We start from the raw sequence: 11,135 nt of genomic DNA, 5'->3' as shown, positions 1-11,135 counted from the left end.
ATGTGTTGCTGAATTCTGTTTTTCCATTTCATTCTACAATTTCATTGGTTGCTCTTGCCGAGTTAAATTTTTCTGGACTTTAATTTTGAAACTACACAAGCTATAAACTCCAAACAGATAAACTGATTCATGGAAAATAAAGTGAAATGTCCTAGATTTAGAATTAAAAGAAGGTCACTTACTGGAAATATTAACTGTTTCTCCCTTTCTCTCTCCCAAAATACAACTTGATCTGTTCAGAATTTCCAGAACACATTGAGCCAAGAAATTTTGCTTAAAAACATTTAGTCATGGAGAAAACACATAGCAAAGAGACTTCCTGTGGCATGTTACGGACACTTCTAAATATTCTTAAGAACTTTATAGTCAGATATTTAAATTGCATTTCGAACTTTTTTTATACATTTGTGGGATGTGGGTGTTGCTGGCTGGCTGAATTTCTGAAGAAGGGTCTCGGCCCGAAACATCAACCTTCCTGCTCCTCTGATGCTGCTTGGCCTGCTGTGTTCATCCAGCTCTACACCTTGTTATCTCAGATTCTCCAGCATCTGCAGTTCCTACTATCTCTGGAAGAAACTTGATTTGGCTGTGGATGAAAGAGTAGAAAGTCCCAACACTAACAATGTACAAATAAAACAAACCACATTAAGTCTCTAAAAGTCTCAAACAGTTCAAACCTTTGCATTACCACATACCTGGAGCAGAAACCATGATCTGACATCTAGTGAGGATGGCAAGCAAGAAGTCATTGTGGGAATGCACTGGAAAGGAAAATGATTGTTTCTTTTAGCATTACCTTAACAACACTGTCGAGGATAAACGTGAATGTCAAAGCAAATATCAAGTGGTTACAGAAGATTCACTGTTACTTAAATTGTATGTCATGGAGTAGTCAAAGAACTTGGAGGCAACTTTTGATTTCTATTCTGGCTTGACCATATCTTAAAAGTAATAGCAGTTCTTCCATCAAATGTGTAACCAATTTATAGAAGCAGTGTATCAAATGACTGCCTTGAAGAATTATTCATGCACATCCCAGATCCAACATTTGTAATTCCATTTGCTTATTCTTTAACTACCTTCTGTCTTTCACTCTCAAAACCTGTTATTATAAATGTATTTTTAATGCATTTCTCCCAAACTTTACTTGTTTAACCCAGCTTCTCCCCAAAATTTTCCTCTGCCTTTCAGTTATTTCAATGATTGAGATCAATCTACGGTGCGGAGATGCCCTGTGGTATTTTCACTTGACTATTAATTCAGAAACTCAGCTAATGTTCTGGGCACCGGGGTCTGAATCCCACCATGGCAGATGGTGGAATTTGAATTCAATAAAAAATAAATGTGGCGTTAAGAATCTACTAATGGCCAGTAAACTATTGACAAATGTCGAAAATTGGGTTATTACGGGAAAACATGGAAAAACTCATGCGCTTCAGGGAAGGGCATCTGCCATTCTCACCTGGGTCTAGCCTACCCGTGACCCCAGACTCTCAAATCCCCTCTGAAATGGCCTAGCAAGCCATTCAGTTGTATCAATCGCTACAAAGTCTCAAAGAAATGAAACTGGATGGAAAAAACAATGGCAGAAACAGCCTTGTTCACACTGCAAAGTCCTCCTTACTAACATCTGAAGGCTAGTGCCAAAATTAGGAGAGCTGTCTCACAGACCTGTCAAGCAACAAACTGACAAGAGTATACTTAAAGAATCATACCTTATAGACAATGCCCCAGACACCACCATCACCATCACTGGATATATCCTGTCTCACTGGCAGGACAGACCTAGCAGAGGTTGCAGCACAGCGGTATACAGTCAGGAGGGAGTTGCCCTGGGAGTCCTCAGCATTGACTCTGGACCCCACGAAGTCTCATGGTTTCAGGTTATACATGGGCAAGGAAACCTCCTGCTGATTATCACATAACATACTCCCTTGGCTGATGAATCGGTACTCTACTTTGAGCAACACCTGGAGGAGACACTGAGGATGGCAATGGCACAAAACGTACTCTGGGTGGGAGATTTCCATGTTCATCACCAATTGTGGCTCAGCAGCAGTACTACTGATCGAGTTGGTCAGAATCTAAAGGACATAGCTGCTAGATTGGGTCTGCGGCAGGTGGTGAGGGAACCAACAAGAGGAAAAAACATTCTTGATCTCATCCTTACCAAACTGCCAACTGCAGATGCATCTGTCCATGACAGTATTGGTAACAGTGACCACCACACAGTCCTCGTGGAGAAAAAGTCCTGTCTTCACATTGAGAACACCCTTCCTCATGTTGTATAACACTATCACCATGCTAAATGGACAAGCTTCGAACAGATCTAGCAACTCAGGACTGGGCCATCAACAGCAGCTGAATTGTACTCCAGCACAATCTGCAACCTCATGGCCCGGCATATCCCCCACTCAACCATTACCAGGCGATCAAACTTGCTTCATTTGGGTAGTGTGAGTGAGCATGCCAGGAGCAGTACCAGGCTTACTTGAAAATGAGGTGTCAACCTGGTGAAGCCACTAAACTGGACTACTTGCACGCCAAATAGCATAAGCAGCAATTGATAGACACAGCCAAGTGATCCCACAACCAACGGATCAGATCTAAGCTCTGCGGTCCTGCCACATTCAGTCAAGAAGGGTGGTTGACAGTTAAACAACTCACATCAAAAGCAGGACAAATCCAACGGGCCAATTACCATCCCATGAGTCTACTCTCTATCATCAGTAAAGTGATGGAAGGTGTCATCAACAATGCTATCAAGCAGCACTTGCTCAGCAATAACCAGCTCAGTGATGCCCAGTTTGGGTTCCAACAGGGCCACTCAGCTACTAACCTCATTACAGCCTTGGTTCAAACATGGACAAAATGGAGAGTGACAGCCCTATCATCAAGACTGCATTCAATCGAGTGTGGCGTCAAGGAGCCCTGGCAAAACTGGAATCAATGTGTATCAGGAAGCAAACTCTCCGGTGGTTGGCGTCATACCTGGCAGATTGGAAGAAGGTCATGGCTGTTGGAGGTCAGTCATCTCAGCTCCAGGACATCTCTGCAGGCGTTCCTCAAGCTGGTGACTCAAGTCCAACTATCTTCAGCTGCTTCATCAATGATCTTCCCTCCATCATAAGGTTAGAAGTGGGGATGTTCACCGACGATTGCACAATGTTCAGCATGATTTACAACTCCACAGATACTGAAGCAGCCCGTGTTCAAGTGCAACAAGATCTGGACAACCTCTAGGCTCAGGCTGACAAGTGGCAAGTAATATTCACGCCATACAAATGCCAGACAATGACAATCTAACCAATTCCCCTTGACATTAAATGGTGTTACCGTGACTGAATCCACCACTATCAACATCCTGGGGGGTTACCATTGACCAGAACTCAACTGGACTTGCCTTATAAACACTGCGGCTACAAAAATAATTGAAGGGCCTTCAGTAGCGTTGTAGAACAGAGGGACCTAGGGTTGCAGGTTCATAATTCTTTGTAATTTGCATCACATATAGACAGGGTTTTAAAAAAAAACGTTTGGTACGCTTGCCTTCACTGCTCAGTCCTTTAAGTATAGGAGTTGAGATGTTATATGGAAGTTGTACAGGACATTGGTGAGGCCTCTTCTGGAATACAGTGTCCAGTTCTGGTTGCCCAGTTATAGGAAGGATATTATCAAGCTGGAGAGGCTTCAGAAGAGATTTACCAAGTAGTTGCTGGGTATGGAAGTTTTGAGTTACAAAGAAATGCTGGATAGGCTAGCACTTTTTTCACTGGAGCGTAGGAGATTGAGAGGTGACCTAATAGAAGTTTATAAAATATTGACAGGCATAGGTAGATTTAATGGTAGTTGTCTTTTCCCTAAGATGGGTGATTTCAAGACAAGGGGGCCACATTTGTAAGGTGAGAGGAAAGAGATTTAAAAAAGACATGAGGGGCAAATTTTTTATACAGTGGGTGGTTCACGTGTGGAATGAACTTCCTGAGGAAGTGGTGGATGCGGGTACAATTACAATGTTTAAAATACATTTGGATAAGTACATGAATAAGAAGGTTTGGAGGGAAATCGGCCAGGAGCAGACAGGTGGGACTAGTTTAGTTTAGGATTATGTTCAGCATGCATTAGTTAGACCAAAGGGTCTGTTTCCACGCTGTATGACTCTATTAGAGCAGGTCAGAGGCTAGGAATACTGCAGCGTGTAACTTACCTCCTGACTCCCCAAAGCCTGTCCACCATCTACAAGGCACAAGTCAGGAGTATGATGAAATACTCCCCGCTTGCCCGGATGGGTGCTGCTCCAACAACACTCAAGAAGCTTGACATCCAAGACAAAGCAGCCCACTTGATTGGCACCACATCCACATGCATCCACTCCCTCCACCACCAATGCTCAGTAGCAGCAATGTGTACTATATACAAGATGCACTGTAGAAATTCACCAAAGATCCTTAGACAGCACCTTCCAAACCCACAACCACTTCCATCTAGAAGGACAAGGGCAGTAGATACATGGGAACAAAACCATCTTCAAGTTCTCTTCCAAGTCACTCACCATCCTGACTTGGAAATATATCACTATTCATTCACGGTCACTGGATCAAAATCCTGGAATTCCTTCCCTAATGGCACACTGCAGCAGTTCAAGGCAGCTCACCACCACCTTCTCAAGGGCAACTAGGGACAGGTAATAAATGCTAGCCCAGCCAGAGACAACTACATCCCACAAGCGAATTAAAAAAAATTCCCTCCCACTAACTTCCCACTTTGGATATTCCTAAAGCTGCCATGGCAAAGCACTGCCCTGTGGGGTCACTATGCACTCCTAAGTTTCCAATAAAGGGCATCTGGTCCTGGCTCATTTGATCTCTGACTCGAGCCACATTCAGGCTCAAAATGCCTCATTCACTCATTCCATGCCGTATCATGTGCCAAATGTTCCTCAGTTAAACATATAATGGTTGTTCAGAAGTTTACTTTTACTGGAGAATGCTGGAGAAACCAAGATTATGCACCATATCTTGCTGGAAAAAATAACAACACATTAATGATTCACATTGTTATAAATGTGCAAATCAGCAAGTTAAGGAACCAGGACATACAACTTGAGGTCCAAATCTCCACAAATGACAGGACAACAGTTACCAGGAGACTTGTCTCCCAATCACCCCCATCTCCTCAACAATATCCAATCAGTCTTTTGTACACGATAATGACATTTGGTTGGGAGGAATTTACCAACTCCACTTTGATTATCTTCATCGATTCTATAAATCACTCAAGCCAGAAAAATCTAAACTCTTTAAATGTTCTGGTTAGAGACTGGTTGTCCAGTTCATTTCTCATCAGCTTTTTAACAAACTTAGCGAACCTTTGAAAACATAAATGTGTAGGACGCACAACTAACAGTCCAATCACAGTGGAAAAAGGCTTTTATGCTGTTCCTATTTCACAACACCTGTCATGACAATTTGGCCTCAGTCCTTCTAAGCTACTGTTTCTCCAAAACCACAGAACAAGAGTAGTGTAAAAATTCAGTCCTGGATGTGATTCACAGCAACAATAGCAGATTCCAACACAGCAGGAACTGATTCATTTCGCAAGAGACAGCATGACGTACACAATTAATGGTAGGGTTGTCAAAAAGACAGACTGTGGGGTTTAAGTACATTGTTCTTTGAAAGTTGCATCACAGGTAGACATGGGGGTTAAGGCGGCATGTGGCACACTTGCTTTCATTGCTCAGATCTGAGTTAAGTAGTTGGGACATCAGGTTGAGGTTGTACAGCACATTGGTAAGACCACTTTTGGTATACTGGGTACAGTTCTGGTCACCTTGTTATAGGAAGATTATTATTAAATCGGAGAAGGTGCCGAAAAGATTTACCACGATGTTGCTGAAACTGGAGGGTTCCAGTATAAGGATAGGCTGGGACTTTTTTTCACTGGAGCGCAGGAGGTTCAGGGGTGTCCTTATAGAAGTTTATAAAATCACGAAGGGCATGGATAAGGTGAACAGCAAAGGTCTTTTCCCTCAGGTGGGGGAGTTCAAAACTAGGGAATAAATTTTTAAGGCAAGAAAAGAAAGATTTAAAAAGGACCTGAGGGGCAATTTTTTCACGCAGAGTGGTTCGAATGTCAAAGGAAGCGGTAGATGCAAGTCGTTACAACATTTGAAAGACAGATAGATAAATATATGACCAGGAAAGGTTTAGAGGGATATGGGACAAATGCAGGCAAGTGGGACTAGTTTCGCTTGGGAAACTTGCTCAGCATAGATGAGTTGGACCGAAGGGTTGGTTTCCATGCTGTACAACTGTATAACTTAATAGCATGGCGAACGATAGAGACAATCAACACAGCCCTAACCCCAAACAATCTAAAAATCAAAGTAGTAAACGAGACTCGGCCCAGTTGAGATTCTATCCCAACTCTTTGAGCATACTCAAACGGCAGGATCCAATTCCTCAATGGCATCTGTGGACTTCTCCGGAACTTTCAATCACAGCAATGATTGGATTGCCATCTCAAAACTCCCGCAAATATGAGTCAATTCATCTCATTTCTGGGAAATGTGACAGTGTGTTATGTTTACCACTAAAGTACTGAAGTGGACACGTGTGCACGCTAGAAACCTCCATGGAGCTAAGATGTGCTCCACTGTGATCCTGATGATGAGCAATGATGCTGGCTGCAGAGGGACTGAGAGCAAGATTCAAACCTTTGACTATGTCACCGAAGTGATAGTTTTTGAAGAGCACAGGAGTAACACGAACTGTTTTTGAGCAAGCTCACAGTTGGTCTGCATTGAACAGAATATGCCTTAACTCCCAAAAAAAAGTGAGATTTTTGACATCTATTTCCCTCTAAACAACTGGCTGTTCCCAATCTGATATGGAATAACATCACAATCCAATCTCATCACAGTATCCAACAGCATATTATCCAGGTAGATCCGTACAAGGTTTGGAAACTGAAATGCTATTCCCTCTCAAGGGACATTTATGTAAACATTTTCAATCTTTTGTTGGGACCATATTGGAATACTGGGAAACCTATATGATTGAGTGGACTCATAAACAGAAATATAAAGCCATTGAAAATGTTCAATCATGACCTTGTAGAGTCAATTGTTTACTCGGATTACCATAATGACTGCGGTTGTTTCGTTCGCCGAGCTGGTCAGTGTCTGGGTAATGAAACATCTGCAAACTAACGGACCAGCTCGGCGAACGAACCAACCTCAGCTTCAACAACCCGAGCTACAAATCTACTCAAGAACCTTAGATATCATAATGACTCGGAGGTCTTACAAGATTGTCGTCAGGGGTTACTCAGGAACAGATGTGATCAACTTTGCTCCTCTTTCAGGAGATCACAGCCACACCCCAAACCAATCTCTTAGCAGCTACCAGTTATGGAACTTAAAATGACAGAATTAAGTTGGAAGACGACAAAAAGTATAGCCCAATGCCATTTCTCAAACTCACAAAGTACAAACTCTAATGATTCTTAAGTCTAGAACCTTGAAATAAAGTTCAGAACCCTAATTAAATATATTATTTTAGTCAGTGTTTTTAACTGATTGCAATTTAGCCCTTGGCCACAGAAGTTGATTTTTAAACATATAAATCTTTGATGAAATAAAATGCAACTTGTTGTCTCAGGTTTTGTACTTGCCAATTCATACGTTCTCCTTTATGGGAATGATTTGAAGACACTCCCTGTATTTATGGGGTAAATGCTGAGCTACCAAGAGTGCCTAACATCGCCCTTCTAGTAACCTGCAAGCTCTGACAATGAGGAAAAACAATTAATTAGAGGCAAGTTCTGAATTGGTTCATTGCATCTCCCTACTCGATCTACACATTTTCCACAGTTGGGGAGTTTAAGACCATCCCACAAAGGTAACTGCACCTTGAAGTGCATCTCAAGTGGAAGGAAACTTGCACTTGAAAATGAGTAAGCTGACTGCAGAACCACCTTTGCGTATGCCTTAGCAATCACAAAATCTGTATATCTGTTAGGTCGTTGATCTTACCATTGTCCTGAGTAAGGAGTCTCCTTGCTTCCACATCAAATTCCTCTTTGCTTATTTTTTGCTTGAACCAAAGTTTCAGGTTTGCCCAATATCTGACAAAGAAACAGGTGATGAAGTGAAACTTATTTTTGCACCCAGCGATTAGAATCTGAAATCTACTTGAAAGCATGATTCAATTGTGACTTGTAAACAAGTATCGCGTAAACATTTGGAGAGAGAAAATTAGAGACACCAAACATACAACCAAAGCATTAACTTCATTCAGAGAGCAATATTAAGGAGAATATTACTGAAGAGAGACAATATTCTATTCGGTTAAAGTTAAGAAACAATTGAGATGCAATTACACTACTGGATGTATAACATAGGACAATCTACTGTGGGAAAGATGTAAAGGAGCAAATTTGCAGGTATATTACAGAGATTTCTAAGAACCATGCAATCATGACAATGCACAACTTTAATTATTACACTATACAGTGGGCTAGAAACAGTATTGGCAGGTTCACCAACACCTGAAAGAGATCATAATTTGTACAAAGAAGGCTGACTAAATGTTTTATAAGACCTTATGACATAGGAGCAGAAATAAGGCCATTTGGCCCATCGAGTCTGCTCTGCCATTCAATCATGGCTGATAAGTTTCTCAACCCCATTCTCCTGCTTTCTCCCCGTAACCCTTGATCCCGTTGACAATCAAAAGCCTATCTCTGTCTTAAATATACAAAATGTCTTGGCCTCCACAGCCTTCTGCGGCAATGAATTCCATTTTATGGAAGAGATCAAGACCCTAAGAAGGGTCTTGAAGGACAGAAAGAACAAAAAAGGCAGAAAAAGGTGAAGCCTGAGCAGCTTAAAACAACTGACGGAAGAGCTTGAGGCAAGTAAAGGAGGTGGGAGTGCAAAGGTGGCCAAAGAAACAGAAAATTGATTGGAGCTAGGAGTGACTGGGGATAGTGAGACCTTAGAAATGAGAATTTTAAATCTGACAGATCAGATGTAATGAAGATTGGCAAGAATAGGGGCAGAGATGAGTGAAGCTGTGTGTAGGTCAGAAACTAATCAGCCAAATTTGGATAAGCTGACGTTTACGGAGAGTATTGGATGGACCAGTGGAATACAGATGTGACAAAGGCACAACTCAAAGTCTGGACAGCAGCTAGGTTCAGGCAGGGATGGAGGTTGGTAGTTTGTTGCACTGGAGTTGGTATCGGAAGCACAACTGTGACCAGACTGTTTGCAATTTCAACATTCCAGCTCTTCAGGCTTGGTAGGTACAGGGACAAAATACTGACAAACATACAATGGTTGTGGAGAGATTAGCAGTGGGTTGAGCTTTCACATGCATTTAGATGGACAATACTGCAGTCTATACATATGAAAGGGTCTTATAGTACTGTGGTAGCGTCCCTACCTATGGGGCAGAAGGTCTGGGTTCAAGTTCCACCTTCAGGAGGACTCTCGAATAAAACTAAGAACTACTGGAAATCTGGAACAAAAGCAGATATTGCTGGAGAAACTCAGAGCCAGTTGATGAACAGGCCCTGGTCCTGAAACATTGAGTCTGTTTTCTCTCCACAGATGCTGCCAGACTTCCTGAGTTTCTCCAGCAATTTCTTATTCTTAGTTCAGGAGAGCTCTTGCGGTGCATTGGTAATGTCCCTACCTCTGATTTAGGAGGCCTAGCTTCAAGTCCCACCTTCTCTAGAGGTGTGTAATAACATCTCTTAACAGGTTGATTAGAAAGTATCTACACGAAAGGTCATTCTTAAGCAACGCACTTTACACTAAAACATCTATCATAACTCAATTCTTTTAGGCTATCAGAAGCAAGGTCAACCATGTTTAAAGATAGCCACACATCAAGGCATTTGGCTTAAAAATGTAGTGATAACTCTTTCCCAGAATAAAAGTTAAATGTTTTTAATATCACATCAAAGCATTGAGTCTCAATGTCAACAAATTTATACTTAAATAATAGACGAAGTGAGGGGGTGGGGGAGAGAGAGGTGCCAGTAAAATCACTTAGTTTCATTGCAACCTTTTTGTGAAACAAAATTTCCTCCTTATCTTGAGTTTTAGTAGGTTTTGCAAATGAAAACCTTGGAAATTGACATTCACAAAATGCAATGAAGCCTTGCTTAATAAAATATGCCTCTTCATTATTTTAGAACGAAGGATAGGGACAAACAAACAGTAACACTGATAACTGTACGAAGAAGTACGGAACAAAAACTGTCTTTATTCGTGTACATTCGCGATGTCTACAACAAAACCCCCGCCTTTCAGCCAACCTGCCCGACCAAAGAGATAAATGAACACAGAATGAATGTCTCTGTGTAAATGCGGACAGCGGCCTTTAGGCAGCTGTTTAGTGGAGGTTATCCCAGTCAGAGAGCTCACTGTCCGAGCTGGGTTTGCAGGCCCAGGCCCAGGCCCAGGCCCAGGCCCCTCACTCACTGTTTCACATTCTCGCCTAACGCCTCCGTCAACGTCTTCTTCGCCGCCTCCAGTTCGCTGACGTGAGTCGCCATGTCCGGAAAGAGGCCCTGAATTCTGCTCAGCCTCGGCAACCGGTTTCATACAACAACCCCCAACCGCACCAGCGTCACCTCCCAGCTCACTACCACCCGGCCCATCCAGTCCGGGGTACTCCCACGATCAGCCCAGTCCTACAGCCACCAACGCGAAGCTTGGAGGACCCGTCCCCCAGCCCCGCCTCGCCCCCTGCTGGCCGGGAGGACCAGCTCAGCCTCCACCCCTCCCCCTCGGCCGGACTGGAGGACCAGTTTCCAGCCTCGCCCCCTGCCGGCCTCGAGGACCAGTTCGCAGCCCCGCCGCGAGGAACATAGAAAGATTCATGGCCCTGGACAGACGGCACCAACTGGACAGAGGAGGATCTAGAGGATACTGTTGAGCATTATGAAAGTATCCAGCCCTTTGTGTGCACTTACATAGAAATATGTCCAGTTATGTAATGCTTCTCCTGTCATTAAGACCTGAAAATCCTTCCCTGAAAGTCCTTGTCGAAGTGTACTCGCTGCTGTCCTAAGAAACAATTTACAAACAGTATTATCTTTGATCCCTCCAGGTCATT

At 42.8% G+C, this 11,135-nt stretch overlaps 1 protein-coding gene across 1 annotated transcript in view; it reads right to left on the bottom strand.

Moving 5' to 3' along the window:
* tada1 (transcriptional adaptor 1) overlaps nucleotides 1-10,752 on the bottom strand; it is a 52,927-nt gene extending 42,175 nt beyond the window's left edge. Inside the window, exons 1-3 of the mRNA XM_048601979.1 lie at nucleotides 10,499-10,752; nucleotides 8,039-8,130; nucleotides 696-761 (exon numbers count right to left, since the gene is read on the bottom strand). Coding sequence (XP_048457936.1) covers nucleotides 696-761; nucleotides 8,039-8,130; nucleotides 10,499-10,572 — 232 coding nt within the window. The 5' untranslated portion in view covers nucleotides 10,573-10,752. The remainder of the gene's footprint in view (nucleotides 1-695; nucleotides 762-8,038; nucleotides 8,131-10,498) is intronic.
* Nucleotides 10,753-11,135: the final 383 nt, after the last annotated feature.

This window comes from Rhincodon typus, chromosome 10 (genome assembly GCF_021869965.1).
Source record: "Rhincodon typus isolate 14 chromosome 10, sRhiTyp1.1, whole genome shotgun sequence".
NCBI classification, from domain to species: domain Eukaryota; kingdom Metazoa; phylum Chordata; class Chondrichthyes; order Orectolobiformes; family Rhincodontidae; genus Rhincodon; species Rhincodon typus.
This window is presented reverse-complemented; position numbering and strand designations above follow the sequence as displayed.